At 37.1% G+C, this 23,247-nt stretch overlaps 1 protein-coding gene across 1 annotated transcript; it reads right to left on the minus strand.

Moving 5' to 3' along the window:
- Positions 1-339: 339 nt before the first annotated feature.
- LOC131688419 (coagulation factor XI-like) lies at positions 340-1,274 on the minus strand. The gene is made up of 2 exons (XM_058972624.1): positions 620-1,274; positions 340-539 (listed from the first exon to the last, which is right to left on the minus strand). Exons 1-2 carry the CDS (start codon positions 1,272-1,274, stop codon positions 340-342), a joined length of 855 nt encoding a protein of 284 aa, XP_058828607.1.
- Between the last annotated feature and the right edge of the window lie 21,973 nt (positions 1,275-23,247).

Raw genomic sequence — 23,247 nt, forward strand, 5'->3', positions numbered from 1 at the left:
AATAGACTGGAAGGACACATTGTCAAAAGCACCCTCAATATCTAGGAATACACCCAAGCTAGATTGCTTGAGCGAGAAGGCTTTCTCAATGTTGTAAACAACATCGTGAAGCAGAGTGATCGTGGATTTCCCACACTGATATGCATGTTGCATTTTGTGCAGAGGATGCTAATTAAATGCCGTAAAAAACTGTTGACAAATTGACTCAATAGGTCGTTAACAAAAAATGGTAAAAATAAAACTCCAAACCCCTGGGAGGTTGTATGGATTTAATCTGTTCATCACTCTAGTTAGTCACGAGAAAAAGTTTTATTAAAAAATGTCTCCAAAAATACTCTATTATTTTAAATCATTAAAAAGTTGCTGTCGAATCCAGTCGTAGTGCTTTCCCATGTCTAAGAAAACTGTTAACTTGTTGTCCCCACATCTGCTACTAGCGCTAGTTGGTGGTCCAAGTAAGACGATTCCTCTGAGATACATGCGACCCTTTCGTTGAACGTACAACCCACTACCTCCACTTCCTCGACAGACTTTTGTACCTACGAAAAAGGTAAAGAATTTATTTAATTTATCCACGAGCATAATTAATATAATTATGAGCAATTAATTGCATACTCACGTGCACAAAAAAGTGATTCATTCCGTAGCAGAATCCTACCAAATTGCATTCGGCATTCGTCCATCGATGGCAATCGTTGATTGCATTCTTTCAGAGCATTCGAAAACGAGCCAGTCGCATCGATTCCCCATCCAATGGCGGTCGCTTCCACAAGCTCAATTTTTCGTGAACCACTCCTATCCGATGGCCACAAGCAAACCGGTTGAACCAATTGATTATATCCAACAATGTCATCCAACCTCAACAATGCCACGTCATTCGTTAACGTGTCCGTGCTGTACTCGGGATGGATAATAATTGATTCAACGGAATGCCGCGGAGTGCTTTCCAAAGAACTTAAATTGTATATTGCAGCATAAATGACTACCGACGATACATTCACTGGACGTCTATTCGAACCAAGTACACAATGCGCCGCGGTCAGTACGGTTCGCATCCCGATCACTGTCCCTCCGCATAAAACTACTGCCGCTAGCGAAGGGGACGCCGGATATGTTACCAGTAAGACATGGAAAGGCCAGTTCCCCGGAGGCTTCACTCTGAATCGTACACCACACTCGATTTCGTCCGTTGGTTGTCCCGCGGAATCGCCAGTGCCGTGACCTAGTTGACTCAGCGTGTAGAGTATCAAAACTGTTTGAGTAAGCGTTATCATTGCTTGGACTACACGGATGAGCTGAACTTTACTGTTATACAGACTTTGAATGTGACTTGCAATGCCTCCAAAAATTTGACAAACTGCCCAATCATTAAAATCTCGTTAGCTGTTCGTTTTTATTTGCTATCATATAAATTTAATTAATGGTATGAATAGTAAATTTATATGACTATCCGGTAGAATCAAGCTCATATTAAAAATAGATTAGCTAACAGCCAAATAAAGCCCGCTCTAAAGAATCCGAATAGTGACAAACTCCAACCCTCATCCATTAGTTTTACCAAAAACAACTTTATTTAAATTGAGTTTTTCACATCTCCCTTTCACTGCACAGATTTAATTCGACCAACTAAGCATCGAATGGTGGCACGCGGCCAGAGTAGTGGCGAGGGGATCGTGTTGAGCGGGATCAACTAATCGGCCCCGTTTCCCATGGTTGATTTAGCAAATTTAAAGCTGTTTGCTGCCGAAATGGATGTATCCGATTTGAACTGTGGCCGGCGGGTTGGGTTCGGTAACGGATTAATTCGATCAGCCTTTTTCCACTAAATCATTTCCTTTCGACAGTTCATTTGGCCCCCCCAAAGGGACACACAGAGAGCAGCAGGAGAGGCGGATTTCCGGTGTGCTTTTTGTTCGGGTTTGCCATGATGGCAGATCTGTTTTTCGCCAGCAACAGGATCGAAGGCGAAGATAATTTGAACCGTGCTGCTGACTTTTGGGCCCAATCAATTTTCGGGCAATGACCGTTCGGAGAGGGTGAAGAATGGAATTGGAATGGGAGATACGTTCCGTGCGTGAGAAATTTCTGGGCGTAGATTTCCGGTCTCACGGCTGAGTGGGGATGGAAATCGAACAGAAAATGAGAGACAGGTGTAATCATGGTTCTTTTGAGGTGGCTCAGCAGAAATTTGGTTTTCGTTCATACAGTGTGTCCTATCCCGGAAGGGATTCAGTGAACTTTTTGCTTTGGTTAGTTCAGTGTGAATACATATTATTATTGATCAGCGTATAGATGAAGCGTCTTTAGAAGACTACCCTTGAGCTAAAATGTTAGCTTTGTTGAAATCTATTGTATATCGAAAAAAACTAGATATTCAAGAAAAGGTTTAAAGGCTGAGGGTACTATTACTAGCTATCATTGTAAGGGGATTTAACGCTCAACACACAGCACGGGTCACAAAAACTTTACGCAACCTGGAAGCTTACGGTAGAGGCGAGATGATTTTTTCGGATCCGCCAAGCGAAACTCAGGTTTAGGTTAGAGTTTGCTTTCAGCTGTAATTTTATATAATTCAATATTAATTTCAATAATTAATATCAAATTTTGGAATAACTTAATTTAAATCTGCCTGTCCTCTGTCCAACCATTTATGGAAACTGTCCTTCAGTCCTTCTTTCTTCCAGCTGTCTAGATAAGCGGTATGGAGTCGGTGATGGTTGTTTCAACCAGCTCAGAATTATACTATGTTCCTGTTCCAGTAACAAAATCCCATCAAACAGAGAACCCCAATTCCATAGTGTCATGCGACCCGTGCTAAAGTTTTTGATGGGGTTTAAAATATTCTCAATGGCAACCGAAGCTGGGAAGGCACCGAGCGAACTTCCCAGTATGTTTTCGCCGATGATCGGCATTACTTTGCCGGATTTTCGTTGGTTGGGGGTTTGGTTAAACTTTCGGCTGAAGGTACTTCGGTGAAGTTTTGCTATGTTTCGTTTATTAAATTTTGATGTGCATCTAATTATGATCGTGCCCCATTTAAACCTGTTATGGCACAAACATCGTGTTAACAACCCAAGTTGCATAGCGTCCTCTAGTTGTAGTGAAATACATGTTGGAAATGAATCAATCTCCAGTATACACATACAACAACTGTGAATCTATCTCAACTTATGCAGGAAGGTAAAGCTTCCATAGCATTGGTTCAAGAACTGTACTTCCATATAGGAAACTAATATATTGAAAAGTTTCTTATATATTAAAATTTTAGTTATATATTGAAAAGTTACTTAACATTGTATTCATTGTTTACAACAAGACAGGCATGATGTGAAATGCCTCGTGCTTGTATTTTTTTAAATAAGGTTATTGAGGCGTATCTCATACCGGACCTCGCAACTCGCGATATTTCTAGAGCTTTTATTCAAAACGACATATCTACAATGAGTTACTCTCTTTGTTTACTTTCTCTTTCGATTTTTACGGCGTCACTATAACACTTTTCACTTATTTTACAGTACAGATCGAAAGACGGTGGTTTTAACTAGCATATTATGCAAAGAGTTGAGGGATAAATGTTAAAGCGACCGAATTATTAACAGAAGAGAAAGTAAACAAAGTGAGTAATTCATTGCAGATGTCTTTTTGAAAAAACGCTCAAGATTTGTGCAGTCACAGTTACTCTGGCTGTCGGTATCATAAACAAAGAACATATATATTGTTCAGCATATCCGCTGATATAACGAGTCATCTCGCTTTGCCTAGAAAGAGTTTCGCATGAGTTGGGAAATCGGCAGTAGCATTTTTTAATACTAAACCTACAAACTGGAATTTTTTGGAAAACTTGAGGACCCAACCCCCCCCCCCTCCCTCCCTCTCAACCAAAATATTGGATGTGACCAGTTAAATTTAAAAAAAACCTGTTTTAATCCACCTAGCGGTGCAATTGTGCCTTTCTCATTTCTCTAAACTATGGCACGGAGGCTTTTTATATTCAACATAATTGTGGAAATGTCCATTACATTCTTAGTACACTTTGCACTTATACACTATGGCATGCCAGCCACGAACTTGATGAGCTACGTGTCGACGGTGAAACACCTGAAACAAAAAAATATCATATTCCATTAGCCTAATCAGCATTAGCTCAATGTTATCTGCTTGCTAACTCATTTTGTCATGCGGGGGTGGGTATGTGAGGAGGGCGAAAGTCCCATGAATGAACGACTCCCCAGCTTAAATTGGTTTGCTTTGTGATATAGTGGTGGTTTAAAGATGATGGGGTTGAAAGGGAGGGGTATGAGGGCTGGATGGGGTGGTGGTCTGAGGGGTGATTTAAGGAGATTTTTAAGGGAGGGGAGTGAACAGTAGAGGGGGGTAGTAACCCCTCTCCGTAAACCATCAACTACGCCCCTGTTAAAATCCAGAAACCTTATGCGAGTCGAAAAAAAAATTTGGCCCTCCGGGATTAGGTTGTCGTTTTTCAGAGTGATTGCATAACCTTTCTATATGAGAAAGGCAAAAATGTGCCAAAATCCAAAAAAGTGAATCGTCGTCAAATTTTTTTCGAGTTTGCATCAAATCTCGACGTTTCATGCACCTTGAACACATTTAGAATCAAAAATAAAAATTCCATTTTTAATTTTTCCTATAGTTTATATGAGAAATTTCTGTGTGGACGCACTCTGAAACCCGTAATTCCGGAACCAGAATTCGGAACGATCCAAAATTCAATAGCAGCCGATGGGAAGGTTACACCTTTCATTTGAGACTAAGTTTGGGTAAATCGGTCCAGCCATCTCTGAGAAAAATGAGTGACATTATTTGACACATACGCACATACATACACACACATACACACACATACACACACATACACACACGTACAGACTTTTTCCGATCTCGACGAACTGAGTCGAATGGGATATGACACTCGGCCCTCCGGGCCGGTATTTGGTTGGCATTTTTCAGAGTGATTGCATAACCTTTCTATATGAGTAAGGCAAAAAAATCAATATTTAACAATCAAAAAATAATTTTGGAAGTTTAATATCTAATGATTACATTGAAAACTTAATGTTTCAAACACCATAAGGACTTTTGATAAATTGTGGGAACGAGATCTTGTAGCTGATCTCTAGTGCGGATCTTATAGTTGACAAATCATATCAATATCAAATAAAATACCTGCATGAAAACGTCCTCATAGAAGCTGATGAAAAATGGCGTTTTCCGTTGGAATCTAATAAGTCAAGATTAGAGATGGTCGGGTTTCAATTTTGTCGAACCCGACCCAAACCCGAGAGCATGAAAATTGAAAAGCCCGAAATTATAAAATTTGAAAAATCCGAACCCGAACCCGAGCAGTACCCGAGAATGAAAATTTTGCAAAACTCGAACCCGACCCGACTCCGAGAATTTAAAATTTGAAAACCCGAACCCGACCCGACTCCGAGAATTTAAAATTTGAAAACCCGAACCCGACCCGAGCCCGAAATTATAGAATTTGAAAAACCCGAACCCGACCCGAAAATTTTAAATTTGGGAAGCCCGAACCCAACATGCTAATACTGAAAATCAACCAAAGATCTCGAAGATTTTTAATTCTAGGCACCAGAGCTGGACCCTAGGCTCATCTAAGAATAGTAGAATCACTCGAATCTGAAGTAGCACCATACGTATTGAGTTATATCTGTAAAACGGCAAAATGAATCACTGGCGAGTAGAATCCGCATTTATATTTACGATTATTGAACGTCGAATTTGTAATGTTCTGAGAAACTTATAAATCTTCGATATCTTAACCGGAAATTTGATTAAATCGGCGGTTAACTCATGCTCATACTTAACCAAAATTTCTATTTTTTTATCAGAAACCATTCCTGCAAGGCAGTATTGTATAATTTATTACATATATTAAATTAAGCTTTGGCAATTGGCAATTCGTTCTTATTGTTTTCAGCCGATCTTTTGTGATCCATGTTTGACAACAACGATTTTTTCAATTAACTAAAAGGATCGATCTGGCAAAATCGATTTTAATTCAACCTGCTCCCTTCTATTGAGGACTAAAAAGATTGTGGTGTGAAGAAATGGACGCTTGGCTCGAATTTTATCGTTGATAACGACATTATTATTCGTGAATGAAATGAAATCATTCGTTTATTTCAATAAATGTTTGTGTATATTACGAACGACTTCGTTGGTCGCACGAGTTCATTTCGTTCATCTTAGAAAAGTTTTCGTATTTATTATCTTCTTATTTTTTCATGCGATCTTTTGGGATCGACGTTTGACAACACCGATTTTTTTAGTTAAAAAAACAGATCTGGCAAAATCGATTTTTTTCGTGATATGAAGAAATGGTCGCTTGATGAACGAAAGTTTTCGTGAATTTTACTTATTTAGTGTACATTACACGAATGCTGTCGTTGAAAACGACATTAATTTTCGTGAATGAAACGAAATGGTTTGTTTATTTTAATAAATGTCTATGTATATTACGAACAATCTCGTTGGTCGCACGAATTCATTTCGTTCATCTAAGAGAAGTTTTCGTATTTAATAGCATATTCTTTTACATTGCTTCAGCAGAGAAAACTCAAAATTATTCATGCAAAAGCATCGAGTGATGGCTCAACTGAATCCGTACTGCTCCGGATTCTGGATCAACTAGAAGCGGAAGAGGTTTAGAAAATCTTCCTGAAACCGACGGACATGGATACGGCTACTAAATACCCAAATCGAGACCGTCGTGAACATCAACAATTATCTGACGTATAGCAACAATGACTCCATATTCTACCTCTATTGAAGCTCTGCTGACGTTGACGGTTCGACGAATGGTGCTTGTAAATATTATAAAGATATTCGTATATAGCAGCGAACAATTCGTTTGCCGAACGAAGCTGTTTTGTAATAAGCCAACGAAAGTCGTTTCGTGGTTTTCACGAAAAACTCGTAATAAAAAATCAATGTGTTTCAATAGAACTACGAACGATTCATTCTATGTACGAAAAATTCGTATATTTTATGAAAATTATCTGTACGAAACTAATGCATAGCGATTTACGAATATATTCTATCAGTGTACATGGTAGCAGATAGTGGTAGCAACAGGGTAGTATGGTAAAGTGAGTAAGAATGGTTAAACACTTCAAAATCAGTCTTTATCACGTTCGGTCCGGTCACTTGTACTCATTTAAAGCTTAATGTAGTTTTTGTATAAATAGATAATAAATGTAGTGTAGTTATTCGTAGTGTCTAAAACAAATGTATCGTTAATGCCAACACAGCCTGAAAATACTTCTTATTTGCATGCTATTCTTTATCACTACCATCGACGTTGGACACAGCCTAAACATTCTGAAATAACGCTATTAGGCGGGAACACTAAACGGCGAGGTCACAACAATGAGCATTTGATTTCCTTTTGTACCATCAATTATTTGAATAGCCACTAAATACCATTGGAAATGAAGAAAATTAAACAAAATTTCAAGTTAGTGGCTACTTATGATGTACATTTGAATACTGGATTCAATAGCGTATCTATATGTATCTCGGGTTGAATAAACGTAATGCTTAATAACCGCTTCGTTGAATAAACAATAAAATACATCATTCTTATTTTTATGAGCTGATTTTCAAGGCAAACATTTTATTCTTGGACAATTCCACCATGCAGGTATGTAAGAACTAAGTTAAGGCACGTTAATCATACCTTAATACACATGAAACTGATCTTAAACAGGAGTTTTTAAGTAGAATGATGTTAACGTTTCAACGATCTGTTTTAAGATTTTTGGCATGAAGTTTACTCGGTTCATCTGACGTTGCACAGAATAAAATAAAAAAAAATATTTTTTCGCTAGCTGATTGGAAATATACACAACAATTTTGTAACTAATTCTGTAGAATGTACAAATACTAAAAATAATGGATTATGTGAAAGCAGTAATTATGAATGGTACGTACAATTTGATGTACATGTATAAAAATGGAAAATAGAAAAAAATGTCAGTTTGTGTTCTGATATTGTAGGCATAATAGCTGCTGCGTTACATGTCAGCTCACATTCTTCGATGGCAATGTATCCCATGACTGCCACCAGGCTCTGGTACCATTTTACCAATTCCACGGAGATCCGTCAGAAAATCTTTAAAGTCTTGACCGACCATCTTTGATTCCAATGAAACTTTACACGTTTCGCCGGCATGGAAAACTAAACATTTTCCACAGTTAATACGATTATTTGGAGTCAAGAGCAATGTTTTAAATGGGCGTATACGTTTCTACTTGCTTAAATTGCAAATATTGTTCGTTCGATTACTATATTTTATACAGCAAAAATATCTGAAAACGAGTTATAGGGAATGAATAATTCTGCACGAAAAAAATATGCACTGAAAAAAATGTTGTGTCATTTTACACAAAAAAATTATTTACGACCTTTTCATAAGTTATTCGCGTTTCTTCATAATAGGTTTTTCAAAAGGCCCATAACATTTTCTTTCCTTTGACATCAAGGCGATATTGTAAACAATTTGAAAGCTACATGAAAACAACCAAACTATGATAAATGATAGATGAAACGGGTCACATCAGGTCAACCCCTATTCCCTTTTAAAAAGCTACGTAGCACGGCATGACCCCCTACCCCCCTGTCGCCACACATCATCATAACATACAAGACTCCCCCTCCCCCATATAATGCTACGTCATTTATGGATGGTCCCTTAATGTCATGGGAAGGAAAATGTAATGGACCTTCTGATAAACCTATTGTTGTTGATGGAAAAACACGAATAACTTATGAAAAGGTCGTAATGAAACAAAATAATTGCGTTGTTAAAACAAAATTTAAAATATCTCGAGAACTACTACATTTCAGAAAATTTTGTTATGGGCATTCTGATTCAATATGGCGTTTGGAATCATATTCAAAAAGAAAATTGTATTTTTAACTGCAAACAGTATGAATTATAAAAATATGTCAAAAGTTATTGTTAGGAAAACTTTTTTTATTGAAAGCTTCTCCATGATCCAAATACATTGAAAAAAATTTTTACATCCTTAAAATGATAAACATTAGATTGTGGACATTTTATAATGCAACTTTTTCAAAGGGCGTAATTCCACGAATTAATTATTTTTGTTGGAGCAAAATTGCTAATACCGTCGTGCGGGGCTACTTTGAATATGTCGAAATTTACTAACAGACGCGCTTTTATTAGTTTTTTTATACCTTTGAAATTTGTAGAGCCATGTCTTTTAAACATGTTGCATAAATCTTTTGTCATTTTCTTAACACTGTTTACCAAAACAAATAAAGCACTTCAAGGGCCGATAAAAGTGATTGGAGGCTCGTAAAATAAGACTGCTCAACAAAACAGAAAATCTTAAGTGTACCGAGACCACATACTGTTTTTCGGAAAGAAGAAGAAAAAAGATGAAAAATGGCGTTTTTCGTTTGTTTCTAGTACGTCAGGATCGGCTTTTATGAGCATTTGAAGATTTTTGTGTGTTTAGAAAAGTTGTTTTAAATATCATTATCAACAACTTTACCGAAGACACCAAGCCTCTAAATAATGATTTGAGTTTATTCTCCGTAATTATGTTCAAGAGAATTAATTACCAAAATTGTTTTTTTTTATGAGATGCACTGTATTATGTTGTATAATTTCTTTGAAGACAATAAACCTCCAAAGTTGGTGCTTACGAAATAATGTGATCTTGGCCGTGAAAAAACTGGTTTCGGACCTTTATTTAAGAATTCTTGACATAAAAAGTGCATAACTTGAGAACGTGGCCTTGTGTACTAATTACGCCATCAATTTAGCACTCAAATATACGTCATAAATAGCCCCTTATTTCACTTTTTTTATATTCCGAAATTTTCAATCCCACCTGGCTATTTCTATAATTGATAATTCTTTAAATGCTCTTAAAACCTATTCAAACATACTAGAAATAAACTGATATTGCCATTTTCCGTCATTTTCCTTTTTTCTATACGAAAAACAATATGCAGTCTCAACCTACTCAAGTTTTTCTGACAAGTAACGTTGTAAATGTTAAATTAAAATGAATCCCTTATTACAGAAAATGCGATAAATGTGTGATACTTTATTGTTGAAAAGCCTCTGATATCAGTATAAATTAATGATATTTCAATGAAAGTATATAAAACCGGTTAATTTCGATTTTATATCGAATTCAAGAAGTGTGCAAAGTAGCCTCCAGCTAGTCTACAAAAAATATTTTTGAACGCTATATGAAAAACTTTTTTATGTGTGAACCAATTCTACTCATATTTGGCATAAATGATACGTACACTATGACTATAAATAAACAACTGAATAATATGGGAGATAATCAATATAAAAGTAGCTAATGCATCATTCTTTCTTTCATGAGCTGTTCTTTAAGACATATATTTTCTTCTTGGACAATTGCACCATGCATGTCTAACGTATTAATGCCCAATGGAGTACACCCGTGTTCGATAGCGGCGATTACTCATTGTCTGCTTCTACACAATCAAAAATGGTTTTTGTTTATAATTGCATTCAAAGCTAGAGTGAAATAAAGCAAATCACTTAATTAGGCATCACTTTGCATCCTCCATAATGTTCCTTCTTTCCATGGTTTATTACCTAAGATAATCAAAATTCCAATTACTAGTGACTGTAAAAAATCTTTATCTCCCTATTTCATATAAAAAATTTCCATTGTAATTTTTCTTCAAAAAAATCCTAACCCAAATGGCGGCGAAAAACGTCTATCCGTATTTCTGAAAAAGGCCCCGTTTCAAGTCATCCTCTCTAGCGTATCATTCTATTACACAGCCAAAGCGGTAATAGCAGTGCAGCTTTCCGCTCTCGAATTACACTCTAATGATGAAAAATTTTTCTCTATAAATTTCCTTCTCATTTCCCGGATTTCATCCACCGACCGAACCAGAACCCGAAGGGAAGACAAACTGATAGAGGACGATAATATCTGATAAAATTCGAATAAAACTTAATTTCTCTTCGAACTTAAAAGTTTATTAACATTTTCCTCCCTTCCGATGCCGATTCACAGTGGCAAAGAAACTTTCCCAATGCCGTGGAATCTCGACTCGTTCTCGTCGGAAAAGAAGCTTACATGAAATATTGGAAATATTTGCCCGGGCTCATATTCTAATGGAATCAGCACTGTTCAAATAAGAAAACTTTGATTCAGTCTTACTTGGCGTAAAAGGAAACGGGTCCGGCAGTGGCAATTCCGCATTCGGCATTGATTTGGTTGGGAACGACCGCGTGGGGGGGGGGGGGGGGTCCTCCCATCCCATTCGGATGTTACTGGTGCAAACCGGCCGCGTGAATTTGCCGTTTGCTGGTTCTATCTTAGTTTGGGTTGGCAGGATAACTTTCCAGCGGTTGCATTGAAATGGGCGGAAAAATGCCTCCGGGTTTGCTGGTGTGGTGCGCATGGGAGAAATGAAAATGCAGAAATATTTCACACGCTACAGGGGGGGAAAGTTTCTCTGCCAGTTTTGATGCAAAGGCTCGGTGCTGCTGATGCTGCTGCTGCTGATGGTGTAAAAACAGGTGGCACTTGAGCTGCGAGATGTAGGGCAAACTTTCGGATTGCGCACGGAAGGAAGATGGAATATTTCCTGGCAGCTCTAACAAATTATTCTGCGTTGGAAGAGTGGCGTTTTGAAAGAAATTCACACCACCGCCAACGTCTGTGATCTATTCGCTTTAGCAAATGTAGCGGGACTGGTGGTGATGTTACTGCGGGAAAGTAAGTCATCTCTGGTATTGCTGGGTTTATTTCAACAGGTAATGTAATCAGAAACAATTTTTAAGTTTACGCAAAGTTTTTGAAAACATTGCTCGAAAGAGATTTCCCATCCCTAATTATTTCAGTGTATTTCCATGTTAAACAAACCAGACAGATCTGTTGTGGCTGATTATGAGACTCCTATAGCTACGTGTTGGATATAGAATTTACTTCCCAAATATTTCATTGTTTGGATATGGCAAAAAAAAATTCTTCGAAGTGAGCACCAATATAATAGCTATAAACGGCAAATGATGATTCGTTTTGGTCGACAAGACTTGTCAAATAATATTCGAAGTACACACGAACTGCAATAAAACCTTAATCTTGTAAAGTCATGCTAGGTCAATATAAATATCATGTCCTCGACATCCGTCCTTGCTATATTCAATCGCAAGCTTTACCATTATTTATCACCATGCTCGAATAACTCAGTTCAAGTGGTAGAACTACCTGCGTTGGAAAAGCGACAGCGCGTAAATAAAGTGTTCAAACCGATCGCACGTGCGAGGCGTAAAATTCACTCTATTGTATTCAAATCGCAAAGCTTTTGAAGACATCTAGAGTCGAGAAAAAAAATAATGGTAGTCACAATAAAAGGCGTACACGACAGTGTGTGACAATCAAAAACAGCCAGAAGCGCCGTCTTTGAAGCACGTTTCGCCAGGAGCGACGACGGCGAGCAAAATAGTGAAAACAAAATCGCACACTTTACGATCGTCTGAGCCGATGACGCCGAATTTTTCATCACAAAGCCTTCGCCCACTCCCCCACCCACCCACACGTGCCCATTACACCGCAAACGGTCTGGCATCTTCTTATCGCTTTTGGCCGGAGTAGGTCGTAGAAGGATCCGTATTGATTTGTCAGCAGCCACACGAAACAGCACAAAAAATGCAAAAATTGCCAATAAACGACGGGGCGAGTGCTGCCAAAAAACAACCGAAATGGATTTGATCCAATGAATAGGAAAAAATAACACACAGTCAATCGTTTTAGGTCCGGGGGAGTCTAAAGTGAGGAAGGAAAACTGCAAACCGTTGCAATTTTTTTCCCCATACCCGGACGACGGTGTCCGGAATCGAACGTCCGTCCCATACACTGTCCGGAGCTCGTATCCCACATGAGACCTGGCTCTCATGATTGTGGGAAACCTTATAGAAGTTCCAATTTCCCAGGACCCAGGATGGCACGCACCCCCTTGTATGTGTGCCGCATTGTACGTGTGTCGCTGATGAGTTTTCGCCGGGAGACGAGACGAGATGAGACGCCTGAAAATGAACACAATAAATAAATAGCTGATAGTAGTGTATTCGACGGTCGTTTGGTGATTGAAAGGGAACGAACCGGATTGCAATAAATCAAAGTAGCTAAATCAAATATGAATTATTTAATCAGGAAATAATTTATTCATGCGTGAAATTCGCTTTCCGTTCCAGAAGTGTTTTGTATTTTTGGGGTTTGTTTTATTCCATCCGAGCACGTTTGTCGGTGGAGAACGCATCCCGATGTGGAATTAGAGTTGGCCACGGTTGTAATTTGTGATGTTGCGTGGTCTCAGGTGCACTTTTCTAGGAACATCGAACTTTTCTAGGAACAGTGCACCACGAATGAAACGCAGGTTAAATTTGGCTCGAAACTTTTACCTCTTGGCTGGCTTCATTATTAATAAAATAATCCATCCTAATTTCTAGATCTAAAGAAAATAATTATCAAACTGTTTGGTTTTAAGCAAAAGTTTTTATAAATACCCCAATTGTCCACGGTATTAGAATTGTGATTTGTAAAGATAAAATATTGATCTATGTAAGGCATTTTAGGACTATTCGAAACTCTATTGAATCCCCGTAATTAAATACAAGATATAGAGAGATGAAAAATGATTTCTAGAAAAGTCATAGTTTTAGAACGCTGAAGTTAACCGTAATCTGCTAAGTACGCTCGACGAAGAAACCGATCAATTAATTCATCGCAAGGTAAAACCACATAGGACCTTGGAAGATTCCGCTCATAAAGACGTAGCCAGTGACAGGGCCCGAAGGGCTTGGTAACCCCCCCCCCCCCCCCCCCACCGAAACCAAATTAAAAAAATATTTGGAAACAGAATACAAATGGAAACCACCCAAAGTTTGGCATTCCTAAATACCCGAGATTTAAAAACAAAATGGGGCGGATATAGTGTAATTAATAAATCGATTGCCTTGTACGCAGCTCACTTGGGTTCGATTTCCAACCCCGCACATAGGAGTAAAGATGTTTCCAAAAGCATTTTTGTAACCCGACAAAAGAGGCAAATTACCTTAAGATCTAATATGTAACCTCTATAATCAGAAATTAAAAAAAATATTTAAAAAAAAATCGAAACGTGACTTCATAGTGTAAACCCAAAGTTTTTGTAAGGACATTTTTCTACACAACGAATTGAGTAAACAAATAAAGGGCGTACAATAAAAAATGAGACTTGTTTCAGTCGTGTAGTTAAAAAACAAACAAAAAAATTTCAACAAATTCAGTATTTTTTATTAGAAACAAAATATTCAGTCTTCAAAAAACGGGCCCTGGTCAGCCGTACGACGCAACATAGTCGCGATGCTCTAACAAGAGCGCTGGACGGCATGGACGTCCTTCTTGCGGATACAATTCCGGATTCTGGTGGTCAACTGCTTCGTATCCTTGGCCGGCCAATTATTTTTGTACACTAGTGCACTGAGGGAGCCGAAAAAAAATCCTCAATGGGACGGCTCTGTGGCAAGTTGGTCGAATTCCTTTCTTTCGGAACGTACGGTATCTTTTTCTGCTCAAGATACTCCAGCGTCTTCTTGTCGTAATAGGAAGACGCCTTGTCCGGCCAGAAGACGTATTTCCCATCCGCATGATGCGTTTTTAAGAACGACAGAAGAATTTTCTCAAGACACTCCTCCTGGTACACTTGTTGATTGATGGCCAGACCGCTCGGCTTTGAAATCCCTCTGTCCGATATGGCGATGTACATTATAACTCTTTATTTTTAATTTATGCTTAAACTTATATTTTACTTCGGAGGGTGTGGCCGACTTTTCGCCTGGAATAGTAACTGTCATTTCCTGGAATGTGGGTCTTCGAGAGCGAAAAGTAACTTTCGTCGTCCAGCACGAACGACGTCCCGCGGTAGTGCGTCATCATCCACCGGCACTGCGATTTCACGATCACTATCTGCTCGTCTGTGTACTCGGGGGACCGAGTCTTCTTCCGATAGATAATGTCCTCCATCTTGAGGGTACGGTGAATCAAGATATGGGACCAGTGATATTTTAACCCGGCGCACAGTGGTTGGAGGCCGGCGAAAACCACAAAAAGTTATGTTTGAAATATTGATATTTCATATTTTTCCTAAATTTCTCATGCACTTAATGATATATATTCAAAATTTTATGATCATTGGTTAAGAACTGAATTTTTAACAGCAGTTTAAACGAAGCATTCTATAGGAAATTACCTCTACTTTTCGAATAACATGGTCTCGTTCTGCGCCTAGGTGCGCAAACGGGTTTAAGGATATTTTTAAGTTTTGTTACTGCTATGAACATGTAGGTATACCTCGATAGTACGTACCCTCGATAGTACGTACATTTTGCCTCGATAGTACGTACACTTACCATCAAATATTTTTTTCGTTTGATTTTGTTAACCTCACAAAATAGGACACTTTTTGTGGAAGTTCTATGGATTTCTGCATACTTTAGAGAAGTTGTATGTTACTCAACGTAGTTCTGTAAAGTCCAGCAAAGTATTTCAAACTTTAAGTTAGTCATAAATTCATCGTGGCAATCTAACAAATATAATAAAAAATCCGCAACCTTCGGGACGCCCTACAAGTTTCAGAAAAGTCTTTTATATTTCGGGAGATTACCAACTTACAAGGTGATCCTTAATAGTTCAGATAATTTGTTCGACACTCAGATAAGTTATAGTTTGGTTTTGTCAAACTTCAGAGTATCTCAATGAACTTTAAGGACGATCTCCGAAGGTCGTATGGAATCTAGGAAATATACTTTAGAGACATTCTGTACTTATATTTTCTACAGAAAGCTACATAGTGCTCACGATTTTCACACATATTTTAGTAACCTCGGGAAATTCTGAGAATTGAAGTCAAGTCTACGATATCAAGTAATATATAGAGATTCTTATCTTGAAAATTTACGAAGTTTCAAGAATAATAAGAATTTATGGAAAATCTTTTAAACATCAGGGGGCGTCTGGAAATTTTATAAAATTCTACCAAACTTAAAAAATGCCTAGTGCTTTTTTTGGAACTCACAATTAATTTCAACGAAGTATTTCGAGAAAAAGTTACAGAATTAGAAAAGTGACGAATATCAAAAAACCTCTTCAAGCTTTAGGTACGTCATTTAAGCTTAAGAAGTTTTACTAACTTTAACCCTTAAATGCATTCTACTGCATACCCTTTGGAAACATACCGAATTCTGTGATATAAAGCCTCAACAAGGGGTAAATATCGTATCCATACCGAAAAATGAGTACCAAAGAAAAATGATGAAACTCATTTAAGGGTTAAGCAAAATTGTAAAATTTCGAGACATTCTTCGAACACCAAAGAAGATTTTTGGCAGTTTTGAAGGTTAAAATCTAAAGCGATGATAAAACGGTTTTTGATGAACGATCTTCAAATATTAAGCACATAAAATTTGAATGCTGACTCCTATATATTCTACATACAATGTTTGGAATGAAATGGGTGAAAATCGCACGGCTAACGACTTAGATGGAGGGTGGTAGTACTCATAGGGCTGAAAAATGCATCTAAATGAGCGTTTTCTCAATACCTCGTTTGGGGTTCAAGTGACTGTCATAAAAAAATTTATCCACCATATTGGAGTGGCTCTAGAAATATTTTCTAGCTTAGCAAGACCTATTTTGTGTAGTTAAAAACTATGGTTTATATACCTTTTGGCTCATATGCCGGCATAGTTTTAATTTAAAATCATATCGACTTTGCAAATATATTTAAATATCCGTTTTCGGGGACCAAAATTCAAAGGAATAAAAAACCAATCTAAAATCCCGTATGTATCAAAGAAGAACTGTTATCTCACTCACAAAATGGGAACATCTGCTTTTTTCACCCAGCAAATTTTAGTTTGTTCTTACAGTTTTATAAATTATACTGTTATTATTACACGAATATGATATACAAAAAATAACTCCTTCTGTTTCAGAAAAATCAAAAATTCAAGAACATCTTCAGAGAATTTCAAGCAAATCTGAAGAATTTCAGAGATTCAGGATATTTCTAGAACTTTAAAGAAGAAATCAATAAAATCCTACAAATTTGGAGAAATGCTCTAGACAATGCTATTAAATTCAAAGGAACTGTACGGGACCAAGGAAATATTTTTACTCTCCATTTTCAACCATCCTGGTTGATGGAAACCATAATATTCTAAGATTAAGTACTTAGTAATAGGTGAGTTTATCAGTAATAAATTTTATTTTTGAACAGTTCCATTCAATATTAAACATAAAAAGTAATATTTTGAATTTTATTTTTGTGTTTCGATTGTACGTACGCTAAACGAAGCGTAGGTGTACGTACTATAGAGGTATACCTGTGCATGGTATTTTGTGCAAGATAATTAAAAAATTTATAGTAAACCAACACGTTATACAATGGATGTAAAGTAGTGTTCTTCGTAATTTATGATATTGTTGATATTGATGAGCAGTAACGGAAAATTTATCCTAAAAAAGAGAACATAGCCATAAGAAAGGTTCAACAACACTGTATGGAAAAATGCATCTAATGCTTTTGACATCAAAAATGAATTCAGCACCTCAAAATTAGCTTAAATTGTGATTTTTAGCAAAATTAGACAACATTTTAGGTTTTGTCCGATTTTTGTTCGAAGATCCGCCACTGTGCGGTGTCACGCAAACTCCTTCCGTCCTTATTATCGAACAGCTTTTTCAACGCTTCCGGTAAACTGTACTCATGGGCACGTTTTCGTCTCGAAAGATGTCTACCGTCAACTTTTTTCCACGATGACCATGCGTTTCGTCAAACCGTACAACACGCTCGCGGAGTGCTTGTTGTTTCGAAGCCATCTTCGATTGAACTGACAGCACCCGTGCGAAAAGAAACAGTGAGCAATTCTCTTGTAGAGAAAAAAATTACGCTCTTTACTTTAATTACCGAAAGATATTGAAATCAATTTCGTTTTTTATTAAAAACCGTTATTTCATGTATTTTGAAATTATTTGGCATCAAAATGTGATTTCTATTTCTAGTAATTCTTAACATTTATTGTTCGGAATCACTTATTGATAAGTGTTTCAAATAAAACAATGATATTGAATCTCATGGTTTTATGAGAAAATAATATTTAGATTCATAGTTTACCAACATGGGGATTTCGATATGCTGAACATCCTGATTCTATTTATTCAGCTAAAATAAATCTATTTATCAAATTCGCTGGTGACTGCTGTCTTAATCTTCGTTATCGCCCATTGATTGTCTATTGGACGAAATTGGAAATAATTTGGTGGATTCCGCTCTTTTAGGATGAGTTGTACTCCATTGCCGTTGAATCATTGTCCCACGTGCTTGCTACACTCGCAACTGGTTAGATCTAGCTAAAATGTAATTAGACCATCATGGAACTTAATTATGTGTTAAATCTGTTTGTTATGGCACCCCAATTTTAACACTTTCAAATTCCTTGTTTTATCCGCCACAAAACGCTGGTTGTTTGCCGCAGGAACAGATCCCTTGCCAAACCATAATTCTTTTTCGTGAAAACAAACTTGAATCGGTCAGGAAACCTGCCGTAAGCCTTGTAAAATTTAAGCTCCAGTACTTTGCTACAGGATGTGCTATTGCATCAGATTCATCGTCAATTTTGACCGCTGTTTGTTGTGGAGCTTCAGTTGGGTTGTTTTTTTTTCGGTTACATTTGTAGCATTTGCGGAGACGGATTCTTTAACAGTACGGTTAGGTTGATACAAATATTTTTAAAAAATTATGTCCCAGCACAATTTTTTTCTGAAGGAGGGGAGGGGGAGGCAAACAGAATATAAAAAGTAGCCTTAAAGTGTACTGGTGAAGTTCTTACGAATCGCTCATATGGCTGCGGAAATGCGGTCTGAGCACTACGATCCCATATGCAATATTTAAATGTCAAAAGCCTTTCTGCAAAATTCATGTATATTGAATATTGAACCATATACAATTTGGATTTGGATGACATAATTAAAAAAATTTAATGAACTGATATGAAAAGATATTCCAACTTAATCATCGTTTTCAAGCCACTCACCGATTGTTACAAACAATAGAAATACATTCGCCGAACAATATAAGTTTATAATTTTTCATTCGCAAAGAATTATAATGAAAGAGTTTTATTGGCTTGAATCTCCCGCTAGATTTTGGAGGACAAAAAAAGCAACACAAAAATAAAGTTTGATTGGATACAGCACACAAAAATAAGTAATTGGCGAAATAGGAAAGTTATAATTTCCAAATTCCATTCAATATTCGAATTAAAACGATTTTGGCGTCAAAATGATTGGCGAACTTGAGATTTACTAAGACTCTGATATAAAATTGCAATTTTTCAACAAATTTAAACTCTAATTTATTGTTAAATGCAGATTCAAAAATCCTGTTCTGATCGAAAATGAAATTGAAAAAAAAAATTAAAATATGGATCGAAACGAAAAAATGTTAAAAATCAAAATTTTAAGCTGGTAAAAAATCGCATGATAAAAAATTATGGCAATAATGAAAAAATAAGTGATTGATTAAGAAAATAACAAATAATGGAAAAATACATGATTACTAATTTATGGAGAAACATAAATAAATTTAATTGATATATTTGAAAAGTGGGGAAAACAAATATTTTACAGTGGAATCGAATGTACGATTTCTTCAATAGATAAAAAAATCCGCTTTGATCCACCCAGCTGTATAATAGATAACACTCTTCAGTTACCCGCGAGTACTAAGATTCCATGGTCAGTGCATTTTGAAATAATTCTTTTGTACCTAATCGTATTGATGTCCTTCGAATTTGATGAAAATTTCAACGTTCGTTTGTGCATATGTGAAATGGGCTTCGGTCAAACGGCCATTGAAAATTAGCCCGAAAAATAGGTTGAAATTTCAAAAGCCCTCTAGCTCTGGTTAAACATTATGAAATCCAATTTTGTTTTGTTTTTTTTCTGAAAAGGCTTTGGGAGGGGTTGAAAACAGGATATACACACAGGGTTTTTACGCGGGGGATACGCACCGCGTAAAAACTGCGTTAATTGGAAAATCCGCGTAAGAAATAGCTTCAATTCGAAAATCCGCCTAAAAAACTCTCAGCAAAAGACTTAAAATATTTTTGGAAGTTTTTTAAATTTCTAACACCTACTCTCCAAGACCATTCCGATAATACCCATATTGTTGGAGTGCGAGCCATAAGGAGTCTTCCAGACCCGTCTCTTCCATCTTTCCGAAATTCAGAAAGTCTTTTGCATTCAAAAGGACTTTTTTTGCAAAAAGCGTGTTAATTGGAAAATCCGTGTAAAAAAAACTCGTAAAAAACCCGCGCAAAAAACCCGCGTACAAAAACCTGAGCGTGCATTTTTAATTTGTAATCGATACGTTGAAAAGCAATAATATTTTACCTTGAAATAATGACAATTTTGAAAACGTTACAGCTTTTTGCTACAACCTGATTGAGGTTAGGTTTGCATGGATGAATTTTAGAGTAAATTTGGGACTATAAACTTGTGGAAATAGCTCTTGGGGTATCTTGAAATTCGTGAAATATTACATATTTTCAGAAATTTTGAATTTCCAAAATATATTTTTACTCGGGGTTCCTTTTCAGCCAAATTTTCATTCAAAATTCTATTATTCTCAGATTCCTTAGATAGTTCTACTCCAATTTAATGTATTACAGTTACATATTTTGTCGAAAAATCTATTGTTTAGCACGATCGAAAGATTGGTATTGAAATGTTAAAAGTATTCTACTTCAAAATAAAATCACCTCGGTGCTTGGATAGATAACAAAAGGACAAATTTTGCTGCCAAAATTGTTTTAGGCTGCTTAATAATTGATTTGTGCCATTTCGCCAGACGTTACTGAAATAGCGAAACCTGAAGTTTGCTAATAGAAGGGAAAAAGCCCTACTTCTTTGGTTTCCCTTACGTTTAATCAAATTAACTCTTGCTTCAGTTCTACAGAATCTACTAAAAACTATTAGTACTCAAATAAAATATTTCAACTGTCATCCTTAGAGTTGTAAAAAATTTGACTACTGAGAATTGAGAACTTGAGCAAAACAATAATTATAGTAGTTTATCAACATGATGGACATGAAAGGGCTAATGCATTTTAGCGTGACCATATCCTGGAACCAGCATCCGCTTCCATCAGCACGTGCAACAGCGAGTACCGATTCCATCATCTGTCAAGACAAACTTTCGATGTACTTTGACGCCGGAACGATGACGGTGTGGGTAGAAGAGGTACTGAAATAGCATCGTGCTTTGAAAATAACTATAGCTCGTCGGAAGGAAGCACGGAACCTCAGGGATATATTGTACATAGGATTTTTTTATATCAAGCTTTATTTTTAACGATGTCCTTTCCGCTTTTTTTAGTCTTCCCACAGACTCGATGAGTGCTCTGTACTGCAGCTCGTGAATGAAAAAAAAATCTAACCGATGCTAAATAAGAATGGACTTTAGTGTAGCGACGTGAATGATGGGAAAATTTGCATTATCGAGACAGGAAACGAGAAATTAGTTTAATGATTCATGGAAAAAGTTTAATTTATATGATAAATTGCTCTGAAAAATGTGATCCCGCTAGATTCAGGTTCCATCTCGTTCCTGGTCCCGGTTTGGCAACGGATCGAAACAGGCCAAGTTTTTGCCTCCTATACCTCCTATACCGATTAATGCTCCGTGGATCATCTGCTCGCTGGAAGAGTCACAGCCACGGCTGTGACTTATCCAACGAGAGAAGGAACATTGGCGGGCTTGAAATATTAAATTCATTTCCATTTCCGCAGAGTTTGTAATTCTTTTTGATGGGAAACACTTTGCGCCACTTGCTGGTAGCAGAAGAAGGCAGGCAGATCGTATCCACCAGAGAGCATCGGCCGGGTTGCGTTTGTTTGAGTCTGTGTGAGTGTGTGTTGTGGATTTTCGGGCGAATCGAATTCCATTTTAAATTCCATTCACCAGAAACGGAGACCTAGAGGGCAAATGTTAGTAGATACGAGTTCCTACTATCGGTTAGCGTTTTGCTATGATAGCGGACGAGTTTCGATGGTGAGATGGTAGTGAATTGGATTGGTGCGTCGTGCTTCGGGTGAAATTGGATAATATTAAAAAAAAAAACTATCGCAATATTTCGTTGTGAAAAAAATTACTGCATATCTGGAATTTATATGAATTTCGATTCCACCTGCTTGCTGAAAAGGTTTAGGAGCTAGAAGAATAGCAAAAATTCGAATAAAATCAATGCATTTTAATTTTAATCAACCACTATTCAAGTCGTACGACGCTGTTAAGTTGAGCAAGTACAATACAAGCAACCGAAACGTCGGATTAAAAGTAAATATTCCGTTTGTTAAATATTTCAAAGACTGGAAGCCGAATAAAACCCCTATAAAAAGAACTCCACCAACAGTCGTTAGTTTTCTCATGAAATAATATCATTGCTCAAAAAAGTCAATCAACTAACAGTGTCAATTAAAATATATTAGGTTATTTACAGAAAAATCTCTTTGTTTTTAGGTAACATTTTCTAAAAATTTATGCCGATCCTGAAAAAGAACTTTTAAAAAAGTAGATTTAAGATACGACTACTAGGTGGATCAATCATTGATATGGAAAAGTCAGGGGCAGGGGGTTTTGTATAGAAACTCTCTCAAAGACACCCAATTGCTGAAATGTTAAGAGGGCGAGATCATACGTCTCCTAACCTTTGAACGGAACGGATCGTTATATTTCACAGTGGTGTTCGGTGTGTAAATTTTAGTGAGTCAAGGTCATCCTTTGTTCGTTCGTTAGCTGCCGTTCTGCTGGTGCCGAAAGTAAATCCAGCACATTGTTTTCGCTGGTGCGGAACAATCGACGTTGTTTGCAGATAAGTTTTGCTTTATTTTTTTCCCTCGTTTGCTTTCTTTCCTTTTCCCTACTTTTACTCTACCTTGTAATCAAATAATAAGACACATTCCCGTTTATATAACGCTCTGCCCTCGTGCTTAAATGGCCGAGGGCGAAATACCATCTGATGTAATCATGGAAGTCCCTGATCCCCCTAATACTCGCATTGCTCCCCGTATAAAGCAGTACCCAGATGGTTCCTCTGGGCCATGGGTGGTATATTTTCGGACCGGAGA

Source organism: Topomyia yanbarensis, chromosome 3 (genome assembly GCF_030247195.1).
Source record: "Topomyia yanbarensis strain Yona2022 chromosome 3, ASM3024719v1, whole genome shotgun sequence".
Classification (NCBI taxonomy): domain Eukaryota; kingdom Metazoa; phylum Arthropoda; class Insecta; order Diptera; family Culicidae; genus Topomyia; species Topomyia yanbarensis.